Below are 16,466 nucleotides of genomic sequence, written 5' to 3' on the forward strand. Positions count from 1 at the left end.
TTTTTCTTGAAACTCACACTAAGATACAATATGAGGTTGTAAAAACCTCAAGGTTTTACATGTAAAAAACAAGGTTCTCCAAAATTATCAGAAATAAGGAATGTTAGTAATAGTATGACATAATGAAGCAAAGCTGACAAAGTTGTTTTTTGTTTTTTAAGGCAAGGATTGGAATTTAGAAAATGAACACTAACATTTATCTCTTTTAATAAGTATTTTGGGAAATCACCGTTTCTGAAGAATTTCCAAAGAAAATAAGCAAAGCAAATCCAAGACTAAATTTGAAAAAAAATGAAATTATGCAAATACTGATTTAGGATCTTTGAAAGTGAGCTAAATCTCTTACAATTACTAAAGTACTCTTAGAATTGACAGGGATATTTTGTAAGCCATCTAGTTCAATTTTTAATTGAAGTATGAATCAGTTCCTTCCACCCTATCCCTGACAAAAAGCTCACATAAACTTCAGTATGAAGCTGGGTATATTCTGTCCTGGTAACAACACTTTTATTTACCTCACAATTTAGAAAGGTCAATGACAAGAGAGATACATCCAGAGGAAGATTGCCTTGAAAGGTGACAAGTTTTCCATCATAAGAATTCTTCAAAAAGTGACAAGATTTAAGTGCTTTTTCAGGGATACCATAATGAAGAAGGAAATTCATATATCCATACACACACACACACACACACACACACACACAAGTGTTTTCCAACTGTAGGGCAAATTTTACCCAACTATAAAACTTTGATTATGAAAATTCATCACGTCTTAAAACTTAGAAATTCTTTAAGGAGTCAGTTTTTGATCCTTACATCTTGTTCCTGTTCCATATCACTTCAATTACTGAGAACTAATCCAGGGGAAAAACTTTAGAGTTTGGTCTATAGGCACTAGATTACATACATGATCATGATGATTAAAATCCTCTCCAACTAAAAGAGTCTAAAAAATTTTGCATTGCTATATTATGCCATGAAAGTATGGCATAATGGCTACAGGTCCAGTTTTGAAACTAGAAAGTGCTGAAGTCCTGCCTTAACCTATTGGCTACATAACTATGGGCAAGCTACTTCCTCTATAATATTCTAGGCCAAAGATGTCAATCACAAGTCTGTAATATACTCAAATGAAGCTTGAACAATATTAAAATGCAATTGTGAAATAAGTAACAAAGCAAATAAAATACAAAATAAGTAGATAATGTGAATATATAATTTTCCAAGTCAATATGTGGCTTACAGGGATCCTTATGTACAGGTTAATAATGGTCCTTATTTCCATGTGAGTTTGACACCAGTGCTCTGGGAAATATTATAGGGCTATAAATTGTAGAGAAAGGGACAACAGGTGGGGTGAAAGGGAGAGTCTCTATTTAAAGAATCTCCAGGTTTTTCTCTATGTAGCTAGGAATGCATCATTAGCAAAATTTGGTTTAAGTGACTTGCAAACCACAAAAATGAGAGACATGACTTCCAGGAACCAAGATGGCAGAGTAATCTGTAAATTGCCATAATTTTCCCTTATTCACTTCCAAACAACCATAAAACAAAACACACACACCCAACACATCCCCAAATAGCAAAATCAGCAAAAAGACAAAGGCGGAGGGGGGAAAGGGGGAAGATCTTTTAGTCTAAGAAACTTAGAAAGATCTGGCTCACCTGGGTAAAAGAGGAATGCAGACCAAGACAGGAAACATCCTAGCAATCCAACAGCAAAATACTCCTCAGCAAACCAGTGAGAGAGTCTAAGCTTCTGTACAGTGGAGTAGGCAAAAGCCAACACCAAGATTCCACAACATACTTCAGCATAGCCAGAGCAATGAGCTGTTCCAGCTCCAAGAGCTGCCAAGTGCTTCAACATAGCAGCTTCTGGCAAAAAGGTAAATATTAACACTAGGGGTGCTTAAGCAAACAAGCATCTTCCTGTGGCCAGACCTCCACCTACTTCAGTGAAGCCGCCAAAAAAATAGAAACATCCCAGAGGCCTCAGTACACATCAGATACCAATACTAGGACCCTGATTCAGCACCAGGTACACTTCCAGACACCCTCCAGTCCATCCCCTCAGGATAGAATCAGAAATGAAAGTACCCTGTGGGGCCTCGGGGCAACATCAGTGCAGCATTAGATAAACAGTTGGGGCCTGTAGCCACTGGTGCAAGAAGTCTGAGATGGTGCTCAATCTACCCTGGGAACAGAGCTCAAATTTTTAAAAAAGGACCAACCAAAAAAGATGAGCAAAGAAAACCAACAGAAAAGAATCTTTCCACAGAAAGTTAGTATGGTAGTATGATCAAGATACAACACCTGAGGAAGAGAACAACAATGTCAAAACACCCATGAGGAAACCCCCCTGCCCCCCCCCCCCAATGGCAAGTCCAGAAAAAAACTCATAGAAGAATTCCAAGGAAAAAAAAGTATCATTCAATGAAATAGAAGGATTTCAACTTCTCATAAGGAGAAGAAAAGAATTGAACAAAAAATTTGATCTCCAATATCAAGACGCAGGAGAAGACTAAAAAAAGGTAAAAAGGGAAAAGAAAATATAAAGGATTCAATGGAACCATTGTTTACAAGTATTCATGCAAAGATGATGCTTAAAATTCTCAAAAATTGTATCATTAATAAAAGGAACATAAACAGAGGGTATGAGTATAAGGTGAATTTGAGGGAATGACATAAAAATATAAATATGAATGAAAAAGAGGAGTACATTGGCTGAAGAAGAAAGATAGAGGTAGAATGGTATAAATTATTTCACATGAAAAAGCATAAAAAACCTTTTACAGGAGAGGGAAAGATAGGAGGGTGAACTTGAATCTTTGTCTCCTCATTATTGGCTCAAAGAGGAAATAATATACATAATCAGTTGCATATAGAAATCTTTCTTACCCAACAAGAAAACAAGATGGGAAGAGATTCAGTGAAAGGGAGGGGAAAAGAGACTTACAGAAAAGAGGATAAACCAGGGGAGATGATAGACAGATGCAAAACTGTCAAGGAGAAAAAGGGTGAAAGGAAAGGAAAAACAACAGGAAAAACAGGATGGAGGGAAATACACAGTAATCATAACTGTGAATATGAATGAGATGGACATAAAATGGAAAAGGACAGCAGAATGGTTCAAAAATCGAGACTTGTAACAATACATAGTTCACAAGAAACACTCTTGAAACAAAGGCACGCGCACACACACACACACACACACAGTAAAGAGCTAGAAGAGAGTCTACTACGCTTTAGCTAAAAAAACAAAATAAAACAAAACAATAAAACCAGGAGTAGCAGTGCTGATCGCAGAAAAAGCAAAAGCAAAAGGAGAACTAATTAAAAGAGAAGGAAGGAAACGATATCTTGCTAAAAGATATGATAGACAATGAAGTAATATTAACCCTATATATGCACCAAGTGGTATAGCATCCAAAGTGATTTCAGGTTCATGGACCAAACAAGAAATAAAAAATATTACAAAATGTGGAAAAGACAAATAATAAAGTAAGGCAGAATGCTATGAAACCATCTTTGCAGCAACTGATTTTCAAATATATAGAGAACCAAACCATAAATATCAAAGGATATGAACAAGTTTTTAGATGAAGAAATCAAATCTATCTATAGGCATTTGAAGGAGAACACTAATGCAAATTAAAACAATTCACCTCATACCTATCAAATTGACATTCTATTTGACAAAAAAAAAAAAAAAAAAAAAAAAAAAAAGATAAATGTTGGAGATGATACAGGAAAACTGGACACAAATACAGTGTTGGTGAAGTTATGAATTGATCCAACCATTCTAGAGAGCAATTTGGGACCTAAGCCCAAAGGCTAACAAAAGTGTTCATTCCCTCTGATCCAGCAATACCACTACTAGGTATGTATCCCAAAGAGATCATAAAAAAGGGAAAAGGACCTGCATTTGCCAAAATATTTATAGCAGCCTTTTTCATGGTGGCAAAAAGTTGGAAATAGAAGGTGTAGAATACTGAAACTATTGAATCAGCTGCTGAGCACTTGAGGCTAACTTCTGCTTGGAAAATGGTCCTTTCCACTATTCATGCTGGCTCAATGATTGGTGTATAGAAGATTGTAGGAGGGACTAGGGGGTGGAGCAAGATGAGCAAGGGTCATACTTTCTGTGGTAGACCAGGGGGAAGGCGGTAGCGGAGATTCTCTTGCATCCCCTTCACTTCTACCCCTAAAGACCAAGAATAAAGACAGACTTTTGCTTATCCTGACTCCGGCTGATTCTGGGGTGTCCTGGGTGCTAGCGTGGTGGTTACAGAAGGGATGCCCATCAATTAAGGAATGGCTGGACAAGCTGCAGTAAATGAATGTAGTGGAATACTATTTATTGTACAATTAAAAAATGATGAATAGGCAAATTTCAGAAAAACCTGGAAAGACTTGTAGGAACTGAAACAAAATGAAATGAGCAGAACCAGGAAATCATTGTATATAGTATCAGCAACACAGTGTGATGATTACCTGAATGACTTAGCTTTTCTCAGCAACACATCCAAGACAAATACAAAATACTCAGGAAACTGTTAATGGCATCCAAATAAAGAATTGATGGACTCTGAATGATACAGACTGAAGCATACATTTTTTCCACTTATTTTATTCTTTTTTGTTTTTTTCCCCCTTTTGATCTGCTTTTTCTTTTATAACAACTATGATAACATATATAAATTGCCTACCATTTTAGGAAGAGAGGAGGGGAAAGAGAATAATCTGGAATTCAAACACTTGTAAAATGAATGCTAAAAATGCCTTGACATGTAATTGGAGGAAAAAATAAATTACTATTAAAATGGAACTAATGTTTTTAGTCCCATTTTGTTAATTTGGCACTATAAATGTAGAAGATGTTATATTATAGACTTTTTAATCATAAGTTTTCTACATAAAGGAATAATGTGTCACTACTCTCCATCTTCCCCATGCTGTGCTCTCAGCTGGGAACTTCATTTCAAACTTAATCAGAAAAAAAAAAAAAAAAGACCTCATTAATGAAGAGTTCTGACTCCCCCGCCTCTCCTCCAATGGAGTTCCAGTCTTTACTCCAGTCTACTTTTATTGACAAGCCCAACCCTCTCTATATAAGACTAGACAGTATATAGATTCCTTGGTATCCTGTCCCATCCCATTTTTTCCAGCAGATTGTTCCCTTTATTACCCATATTCTCACTCTAATCTTCAATGTCTACTTAACACTTCTTTCCTGCAATCTTCAAGCACACCCATGTCCCTTCATCATTAAAAAAAAGAACAAACCAAACCAAACAAATAAAACCCTTGATCCTCTGATTATACCCACCAGATATCTCCCTCTATCTTCTCCTTTTAAGCAAAATTCCTTCTAAAGATTTCTATACCTGATATGTATACTTTCTCCTTTCATTTTCTTAACCCTCTGCAATATGTCTTCAACTGAAATTTTCTCTCCAAAGTTATCAATATGTTTTAATTTCCATATCAAAAAGCCTTTTTTCAATTTTTTCCTTCTTGTAATTTATGAAGCATATGACACTGTTGAACATCTTCCTAAATCTATAAACTTTTGCTCATGTATTCCTTTTTCCTACCTAACATTTCTGGAGTTACTTTGCTGAATTATCAACCATTTCTAGGTCACTTCCCAAAAGCCCTGACTCTGCCCAATATTCTCTCACTTGGTAATCTCATGATCTGTGGATGATTCCCATTTCTATATATGAAGCCCTAGTCTCTCTCATGGGCTTCAGCATAGCATCACCTTTCAAATGAGATGTCCTGTAGGTACCTCAAACCAATATGTTCAACACAGAATCCATTATCTTTCTTCAAAACTTTTCCCTCTCTGAATTTTCCTGTTACTCTTAAGGTTAATGCCATCTTCCTGAAAACCCAAATGTTCAGCCTCAAAGCTTCCCACAACTCTTTTAACTTTAGAAATCCAATCAGTTGGTAATTTATCTCCCTAAATTTATTTATCTCTCTAAATCTCTTATGTACAGGAAAAAGGAATAAGCATTTATGTAGTACCTACTATGTGCCAAAAATTGTGCTAAGTGCTTTTACAAATATCATATCATTTGCTCCTCACAATAGCTTCAAAAGGTTGGTATTATTATTTATATTTTACAGGGAGGAAATTAAAGCAAACAGGCTAAGTGACCTACTCAGGATGGCCAAACTTGACTTCGAGTCATCCTGATTTCAGGCCCAAGACTCCATCTAACTGTTTCTGGAGCTGCAGTCCAGCTCAGGCCCTCAAACATCTCTTACCTGGAAATCTGAAATAAACTATCTTTTTTCCCATCACTGTCTGCAATCATATATAAAGGCCTTCAGAGTTACTCAAATGTGATCCCTTCCTGTCTTTTCAGGATTTCTACCTTTACTGCCTTGCACAGACATGGGCTGAATGCTGAATAATGCCTGTTTCTGGCATGTGACTCTCCACCCTTCTGATCCCAAACCTTTGCACACATTCTCCAGGCCTTACTGCTGATCATCCAACTCTTAGGAGTCCTGTCTTCCTTTAAGACCTGGACCTAGTGCTTGAGCTTTCCTAAACACATCCCACCAGTGGCTGATGCCATGCTCTCCAAGTGGGGATTGAGTGTCTGTAAATGTGTTGTTGTGTGTTCCCATTTTCATGCATTTGATACTGTCCTCCCCATTAAAATTTGACCTCAAGACACTTCCAGCTGAGTGACTTTGTCTAAGTCCCTTCACTTCCATCTGCCTCAGTTTCTTCAAATGTAAAATAGAAATAATAATAGCACTTCCTTTATTGGATGCTTGTGGGAATCAAATGAGGTAATGTCTTTTAAGTGCTCAGTATGGGGCCTGGCACATGACAGGTGCTTAATAAATGCTTGTTTCCTTCCTTCCCTCCATGAAAAAAAACTATCACAATTTGCATTTCCCTGATTATAAGCTTTCTCAGTTGCTCATTTGGAAATTGAGTGTACTGAACAGAGCACTACTACATTTAGAGCCAAAGGGTTTTCTACACAGGACCTAAAAATTGTTAGATCAAATAATGTAACCTTTCCAGACATCAGTTTCCTCCTCTATAAACTGAAGGAGCTAAACTGCACAAGCTATAGTTGCTTCTAATTCTAAATCCCAGGATGTACCTAACAGAACATAATGCATATAGAAAGAGCCAAAGATTGAACGACCAAATGAAAATAATAATGATTTCATGTACCTGCTGATAAAAGAAATTCAAAGTTGGCTTGTCTTCTGTAAACTGGTTCAAAAATCCTTTTGGCAAGTAACGAATTCTCAATTCATACCTAGAAGAACAAGAAAAGAACAACTAAATTAGAAATAATGATTTTGAAAATTCAGTCTACAAAAAAGAATCCATTTATATAGTGGTTTATAAACATCTTTCATCAAAAGGATGCTGCTGGATGAGTAACGTACTTTAAATGCTCTCATTTCCACTTTGTTGAAAGAGAAACTGTGGTTGACAAAGATCAAGAGACTTGACAAAGGCATCATAAGCAGAAAGTACTGACTGAAAAATCAGGACTTAAACCCAAATTTCTCCTGACTCCTAATCTAGGATTTATTCTTCTACATCAAAATATCTACCATATTATATTATCAAATTACCATGTTACTACAATTAAATATGAATCAATTTTTCATCCTATGAATGAAATGCAGATTATGGCCATAAGAACGATTCATTTGGCATGAAACGGATATTTTAAGCCTTTGTTAATAGTAACTAGCAAAGGTGCAGTATATAGTGAAAAAAAAAAACAAAAAACTGACTCTAGAAGCAAAGATCATGAATTCTAATCTTGCCTTTAATTTGGACTTCAATTTCCCTATAAATAAAAGGAGGGGTTAGGCTAGTTGACCTCCACATACCTTTTAGGACTATACTCTACATTATGATTTTTCTACTTTTCAATACAGTAAAGAATTAAAATAATAATAATAATAATAATAATAATAATAATAATAAAATTCTTTAAAAAACTTTTAGGGAGGTTCAGAGAGGAAGATTTCAAAGAATTCTAGAACTGGAAAAGACACCAGAAATCATAAAACAATGAAAAACTACTTATTAAGTGCTTACTATAATGAAGCATTGTGGGAAGGTTAGGGGATATTTAAAAAAAAAATGAGTAAGATAGTTTATTTTCTGAAGAAGTTCACATTCCAATGGGCAGAGACAACATATTTAAGTTACTAGTGAGATGAAAAGACCCAATATTCTTTGATAGTAATACATCTTTTCTTTAGTGCTATTTCCAGTAATAAAATTAAATTCATTTATAATGTTGAAACTTTTTGACACCAAGAACATAGGCAGTACAAAATTTCTCCTCTGACTCTTCAGTAGCTGTAGAGGGGCAGAACTCTGGAAAACTACTTGAATCAAAGATACTTACAGCAGGGTGTTTACTCAGTGTGACTGATCAGATGATGGTTCTCTAATTCACATATACTTAGTACTGAGTGTGATATGGTGATGTAATGGTTCTACAGTTGGCACATACTCAGTGTGTTGGAGCGATGTAATTGTACTAACGTATTTAAGGACTGAGAGGACTTGAAATAAGCAGACTCGAGTATGTATGTGCTCGATCTTGATCTCAGGCTCCAGACTCTATCCCTGACCATCCTCATGATGACTCTCCTGCTAAGACCAAGGCCCATTCAGAGATCCTTCAGAAAGCTAGCCTGGCCATTACAAGTAGCTATGCTTGGGAGGTAGGTACTCAATTACCTGCAACAATGATTGCCAGGTCTTATAGTCATAAGTGGTACTAGAAGCGGCAGGTAGAGCCGAGGAAGTGGAACCAGAGTTAATGTTAAAGGGGGTACCATTATCCTTGGTACTCTTGAACAAAGAGTCCTGGAATATCTCTAGTAGAGTCTGATGGGAAATAACATCAAAGTGGTAGGGACTGGTTGGCACATGGCACTTTTGACCTTCCCTCATGTAGCCTTGCTGCTTCAGCTAAGCTGACCTGCTTGTCTCCTTAAGAGCAATTAGTAAGCAGATGGTGTTAGTTGGGGCTGGGATGGAAGATGTCCTCTTCAGTCAACTTGGAAGCAATCCAATCCATAATTAAATAGAAATCCTAAATGCAACATTGCCAATAAGTGGTTTTACAGTATCCACCTAGGCAGTCAAAGGGGCAGAGAGCACTGAAGTTGGAGTTGGGAAGACCTAAATTTTAATATAATCTAGCTATATGATCCTGGACAAATAAATGACTTCTCTCAAAGCCCAGTTTCCTCATTTGTAAAATGGGGATAATAATACCACCTATCATATAAAATGCTGAGAATCAAGTGAAAAGACAAAAATAAACCTGAAAATCATGAATATTATGAAAATTATTAACTCTTTGAAAACTTCAGGTAATGAAGAATTTTGAAGAAAACCCATTTCACTTCTGGATAGCTATAATTGTAAGGAAATTTTCCCTCGAGTCCAACCAAAATCCTTTCATTGCATCTAGTTCTACTTTTTAAAGCCAAGTAGACCAAGCCTGATCCCATTTCCATTTGACAGACAGCCTTTATAGTACTTGAGGACCACTACCATTCCTCTGCTAAGTCTTTGCTCTTCTACACATACAAAAAAGGCAGTTTCTTTAAATGATAGTTTAAAAAAATTTTTGTTTTCTAAAATTTGAGACTTTTTTCTCTAAATCCATGTGTCAACAAAAAGGAGAAACCATCCAAACAATTTGAGTTATGGAACCTTGAAGATGAATCATTAACATCTTTGTATCATATTACTTTATTTATAAATTATAGGAGTTGGTCAGGATGACAAGATTACACTTTCATTCTAAAACTTTGCATTTCCTATTTTGTGATAACAAAAAAGGGAAATATTTTATTTCATGATATTAACATCTGAAAACCCTCAACATGAGCCACCAACCAATTTTCTAGAATGAACTGAAATGTATCCTAAATAAATGAGAAACTCAAAAATAAACACTTAAAAGTACAAAACTGTAACTTTTAGAAAAAGAAGGGAACTTGAGAGATTATTATAATCAATCTTTTCATTTTATTTATTATCTATTGAAGAATAAAAAGGTAAAGAAATCTGGCCCAGGTCTGAGTGATAAGGACCAACTTTCATTAAACAAATTTAAAAGAGATTATTCTGATTCATTGTTAACTGGAATTGGGATGGGGAAGGAGGGAAGTGGGCCAATTAGTGGTGACTAAAAATGATTTCCTAGAGAAATTTAAGCAATTTAAATTAATTGTCATAGCTTTAAAAAAAAAAAAAATCAAAGAAGTTAAAAACTACTTCAATTAGCAAATACATGGTCTTCTATACCAAGTGATGAAATATGGCACCCAAGAACAATATTAGTTTAGAATATAAAAGTGCTAAAGGAAAAAAAAAATGGCACTAAAGTTAAAAAAAAAAGATGGGAAATGCAGGTGGTCTAGAGAAAGTATGTACAAAAAAGGTTTATGCTTGAATTGATACAGTTTATAAGGAGTGAAAGACAGGCTCAAAATGATAGAGGGTGAGTGGATTAAGTTTGGAAAAAAATTGACTTTACTGTTACTTTAAAAAAAAAAAAAGGCAACTAAGAAAATATCAGTAACTATGACCTTACACAGCAGCTTTTCATCTCTATAAAATTTCATAAGAATTATCTATAGGGGGCAGGTATGTGGTACAGTAGATAGAACACCAGCCCTGAAGTCAGGAGGACCTGAGTTCAAATCTGGTGTCAGACACATAACACCTTTTAACTGTGTGACTCTGGGCAAGTCACTTCCCAATGGCCTCAGTAAAAAAAAAAAAAAAAAAAAAAGAAAAGAAAAGAAAAAAGAAAAAAAAGAGACAATTATCTATAAATCCATGAGGGACATCATGAATTAAATTTTGAGAATGAAACAAATAACTTTTGCAAACTGGAAACTACAATTTTTGGAGGTGTTAAGTCATTTTAGTTGAGTCCACCTCTTTGTAACTCCATTTAGTGCATTATTGACAAAAATACTAGAGTGGTTTACCATTTCCTTCTTTAGTTCATCTGACAGATGAGGAAACAAGATTAAATGACTTCCACAGGGTCAACAATGCTAATAAGTGTCAAGTCCTGATTTGAAGTAAGGTCTTCTTGATTTCCTGGCACTCTATAAATACACTTTGCCATCTAACTGTCTGTCTGTTCGATTGAATAAAGCAATAATTTAGAAGATGCCACCTGAAAATTCCTCATTTAGAAGCCTCTTATATAAATTTGTCAAAATAAGCTAATATTTAATAATGTACTTTTAAAGCTTGCAAATCACCATGCCACTTACCTCATTTGATATGAGATTTCTTGAAGGATGTTACCACCAAGGGACACTTTGATATTGTTCTTTAGTACAGACTGTATAAAATCCCAATAACAATTCAGAGATTTCTAAAGGAGATTAAAAACCACTCAGAAAGACTTGATCTAGTTTCACAAAAAAGCCTAGTGGATAGAGGAAAATTATATTCCAGTCTGTGATACATAACACAAGAGACATCACGTTGGTCCATCAATATTTCTATATTGAATAGTCACTGAAAATACCTACTAAGTTAGACTAAGAGTTGAACTGGAAGAAGAAAGCTGAAATGCCCATTAATCAAGATTTGTTGCCATGTTCTGTGTTAATAAGCTCTGTAGATATAAAAAAATTAAAAACAATCTCTGCCCTCGTATTTTTAAAGGGGGAAGATAGCATGCCAAAAAATAATATATACAAGACATAAAGTATAAATGGAAGGTAATCTCAGATCAGATGACTACAGCACTGAGGGAGTATGGGACAGAGTGGAGGAGACTAGTAAAAGTCTTCTGGAAAAAATGGATTTGAATGCAGATTTTGAGGAAGTTGAAAAGTTAGTAGGGTAGAGGTAAGGTAGGAGAACATTTTAGACATAAGAGAGCCAATGAAAAAATAGGGAGACAGGAATTATAGTGTTACACTTGAAGAACAACAAGACAAAAGAGTATAGCTAGATCTAGAATACAAGAAGGAAAGCAAAGTATTCTTTAATAAGACGAGTGTATAGGTAATAAGGCTTCAAGTTGTAAAGGGTTTTGAGTGTGAGAGGATTTTATACTAGATCTCAGAGCTTAAGAGGGAGCTACTGGAGTTCACTGAGTAAGAGATGTGATATAATGCTTTTAATAACTCCCAAGTTTCTTCCTGATACAAAATATACTTGTGTTTGATAACAATCCAATAGACATCTCAAACTCAGTACATCCAAAACAAATTTATTGTTTCCCCAAAAGCCTACCCCACACCCACTCCCAAACTTCCTCATGTCTATTGACACCACTATCATATTAAACTCTTGAGTTTTAAACGTTATTGTTGGAATCAACTCCTCAAGATTCCTCACTCCTATCACCCAGGCAGTGGCCAGACCTCACTGTTTATAACTTGAACATCTCTCTTCTCTGTTCCCTTTCCCTACTCACATAGCTATTACTTTAGTTCAGGTATTTATCACCTCTATCTGGACAACTAAAATTTTTCTTTAAGCATGTATCTAAGTTTGTTACTCTTCCACCTAATAAATTCCAGAAGCTTCCTATTACATACAGGATAAAATATCATTTGGGTTACAAAGACTTTTCACAAAAAGTCTTTATATACCAAACATTCCAGCTTCTATTATAATTATATATTACTCATATATATTATATACATATGTATATATGCATATGTTAATCACATATGTTATAACATTATTCCTTTTAGCCTTATTTATGATCTAACAAAAATAGTCTTGCTTCTTCATTCACTGCACTATACTATCTCAATATCCTTAAACTGGTACTTCCTCTATGCCTGTAATGTTCTTCCTCATCATCTCTACTTAATGGAATCTTTTACATCCATTAAGACTCAACTAAAGTGTTGCCTTCTACACGAGCTTTCCTGATCCCTCTAATCGTTGGTTTCCCCTTCCTTCCTAAGCTACCTATCTTTTATTTTTAATATAGTAACAAATGTCCACATAGATTCCCCTAAAACATTAAGTTCCTTGGAATCAAGAGCACCTTTATTTTTGTCTCTGTCTCCCAAGCACCAGGTACTTAACATGACTGACAAAAAGAGAAAAAATAATGCCCCATTAGCATTTATGCTATGTCAAAAGATCTAGAGGAAAGCCACCAGTTTTTAAGTTGATCCCTAACAGAAATAGCAAAAAAATAGAATATCAATTCACCTTAGTGAATTCAAGTCACAAAAAATAGAGGTATTAGATCCAAGAGAACTAAAAGAACTGATGTATATGGACATAGCCATCACTGATGATTCCTGGAAGATGATGGAGAATGACAGAGAGTGCTGCAGTAATGGAGAATGACTAATGTCCATGTTTTCAAGAAATGAAAGAGAAGGAACTTAAAAATCACAGGTCAATGAGCTTAATTTCAATCTTTTACAAAATTCTAAAATTTATCATTAAGAAGATAGTAAATATCTAGAAAAGAAAAGAATGATTGTAAGGAGCAAACATGATTTCATCAAGAACATATTTCAGGTTAACTTCATTCACTTTTATAAAAGGCTTAAAAGACTAATAACATACCAGAAGAATGCTATAGATCAAATTCAAATAGATTTTAAAAATTGCTTTACTTCTAAAAAGATTCCCTACTACCTCCCTGCTCTCCAAGCCAACAAGCCTTTCCTTGTAAAAAGAATTTTAAAAAGAAAAAAAAAAGCAGTTTCTTGTTTTTTAATAAGATTTTCTGCAAGTATCTGGCAAAAATTCTGATGACATCCTTTTGGAATAGAGAAAAATGTGATCTGGATAAGAATGAATATATTAAACATTAATTAATTATTATGTACAAAAGCAGTGTGCTAAGTGCTGGTTAAACAAGCAAAAAAGCTCTCAAGGAGTCTCACAGTCCAATCAATGAGGTAGACAACATATATGGAAGGGTTTTATCTACAAGTCAACTGGAAAGTTCCACATACCTCGGAAAATAGTGGCAAATCAGATAAAGTTTCCTTCTCACTTTCCTTTGTTGTATCCACATTCAGATCATGCCCTCTAACCACAGGTGATCTTCAGAGATCTGTTCAGGATCCTTTTATCTTCTCCCTTTTTACCATGTACTATTTGGTGATCTCATCAGCTCCCATGGATTTAACTACTATCTTTGCTGATAATGCCAAAATCTACTTTATCATGCCCATTTTTTTTTTTTTTTTTTTTTTTGCTGACTTCCAATCTCACATCCTATTTGCCTTTCAAACATCTCAAACTAGTTGTCTTGTAGACATCTTAAACATGTCTAAAACTGAACTCATTATCTTTCCTCCTGAACTCCACTCCCCCTCCTTCCCATCCCACACCTTTCCTATTACTGTTAAGGGAAATAACATCTTCCCAGTTTCTAAAGTTTGTAACCTAGGAGTTAGCCTCAGCTTCATACTCTCACATTTAACTCCCCAAACCACTCCTGTATCTAATCTATTGCACAGCTCTGTCAATTTGATCTTTGCAACATCTTTCTTCTGATATTGCTACCTCTCTGGTGCAGGCTCTCATTCACCCCATGTCTGCAATAACCTACTGATGGGTCTGCTTGACTCAAAATTCTACCCAAAACAAAATATTCATCATTCAGCCATTGAAGGGATTTTCTTTAAAAGCAAGTTCAACACTATGAACAAAGGACTAAAACTGTGTATACCCCTTTGATCCACAGTCTCACTACTGGGTCTGTATCCCAAAGAGATCATAAAAAGGGGCAAAGGACCCATATGGACAAAAAGGTTTGTAGCAGCCTTTTTTTGTAGTGTCAAGAAACTAGAAATTGAGTGGATGCCCATCAGTTAGAGAATGGGTGAATTAGTAGTGGTATATGAATGGAATGGAATATTATTTTTCTATAAGAAACAATCAGTAGGATGATTTTCAGAGAGGACTGGAGAAACTTACATAAAGCAATGCTAAATAAAGTGAATAGAATCAAGAGAATATTGTACACAGCAACAACAGGATTATGTGATGATCAATGTGAAGGACTTGGCTCTTTTCAACAGTGAGGTAATTCAGGCTAGTTTCAATGGTCTTGTGATGAAGAGAGCCATCTGAAGGAACTGAATGTAGATCACAACATAATATTTTCAACTTTTTTGGTGTTGTGAGTGTTTGGTTTTTTTCCCCTTTAGATTTGATTTTTCTTATGCAGTCTAGTATGATGAATATGGAAATATGTTTAGAAGAATTGTACATGTTTAATCTATTGTAGGTTGCTTGCTGTCTAGGGGAGGAAAGGAAAAGGGAGGAAAAATTGAAACACAAGGCTTTGCAAAGGTGAATGCTGAAAACTATCTTTGCATGTATTTGGAAAAATAAAAAGCTATTTAAAAATATTGTAAAAGAAGAAAAAAAAAAAAGCAAGTTTGAATACATCACCACCTCTCATCCCACCTCATATCCCAACAAACTTCGGTAAGTTATCACCTGCTAGATCAAATGTAAAATGCTATTTGGTCTTCAAAGTCCTTCATAACCCAGTCCCCCCCCCTCCTACCTTCCCAGTCCCAACAAGTATGATCTTCAATCCAGTGACAAGACAATGGTCCCCTGCCTGTTCCATGAACAAAACATTCTATCTCTTGGCTCTAAGCATTTTCTCTGGCTCTCCTCCAAGAATGGAATATTCTTCCTTCTTCATTCTGTCTAATGACCTCCATAATTTCCTTAAGTCCCAACAAACATTTCATATTCTATAGAAAGGTTTCCCTGACCTCTCTTAATTTTCAAGTCTTCCTTCTGTTGTTTATCTCCTATTTATATAGGCGCTATATCTATCTGTACATAGTTTGTTTGTATGTATTTGCTTGTTTGCTGTCTGCCCAAATAGATTTTTGATCTCCTTGAAATCAGAGACCTCAAAAGGAGTGCAGAATAATGGTCAATTTTACTGAATACTTTCAAATTCAGCTTCTACATAAATGCAACTACTCTGTTTTCACTGAAAATAAAATTTAAAGTGAAGTCCACAAAAATTACTAACAATGTACTGAGGTACAGAATAAACACTTTTGCAGGGTCTGTGGCAGGGATAGATTGTGGACCTTCTTGGTGGAGGACGCTGCTTTGAGGAAAAAGGTCAAGGTCCCAGAAGGCAGAAGTATAACCTGATGCTAAATCAAATGTCCCATCCTGCTGTGGGTGGGCCTGCAGACCATGTCTCCCCGTGTGAAAAAACAGCTATAGAGCTTTCCGCCAAATTAGGTACTAGGATATCATTGCTTCATGGCCTCCTTTGACAGCTTTCTGCAGTGCTTAGCTACATGGTTCAGACAGAGTAATGAGTCTAGAGTCAGGAAGACCTAAGTTCAAATCCAGCCTTAGACATTTACTAGTGTGTGTCTCTAGAGCCCAAAGAACCTCTATAGTCCCCTATTTACATGGATGGCCACTT

General features: G+C 35.5%; 1 protein-coding gene across 18 annotated transcripts in view; it reads right to left on the reverse strand.

Moving 5' to 3' along the window:
* PTK2 (protein tyrosine kinase 2) overlaps positions 1-16,466 on the reverse strand; it is a 368,410-nt gene that overhangs the window by 202,399 nt on the left and 149,545 nt on the right. For 17 of the 18 annotated variants that reach the window (XM_031947265.1, XM_031947245.1, XM_012541848.3 and 14 more), the window contains one exon: positions 7,214-7,301. In XM_031947265.1, the coding sequence (XP_031803125.1) occupies positions 7,214-7,301 (88 nt within the window). Of the gene's footprint in view, positions 1-7,213; positions 7,302-11,325; positions 11,430-16,466 lie in introns of those variants that run through there. The other variant, XM_031947257.1, reaches the window with a different exon arrangement.

The sequence above is a fragment of the Sarcophilus harrisii genome, chromosome 1 (genome assembly GCF_902635505.1).
Source record: "Sarcophilus harrisii chromosome 1, mSarHar1.11, whole genome shotgun sequence".
Classification (NCBI taxonomy): domain Eukaryota; kingdom Metazoa; phylum Chordata; class Mammalia; order Dasyuromorphia; family Dasyuridae; genus Sarcophilus; species Sarcophilus harrisii.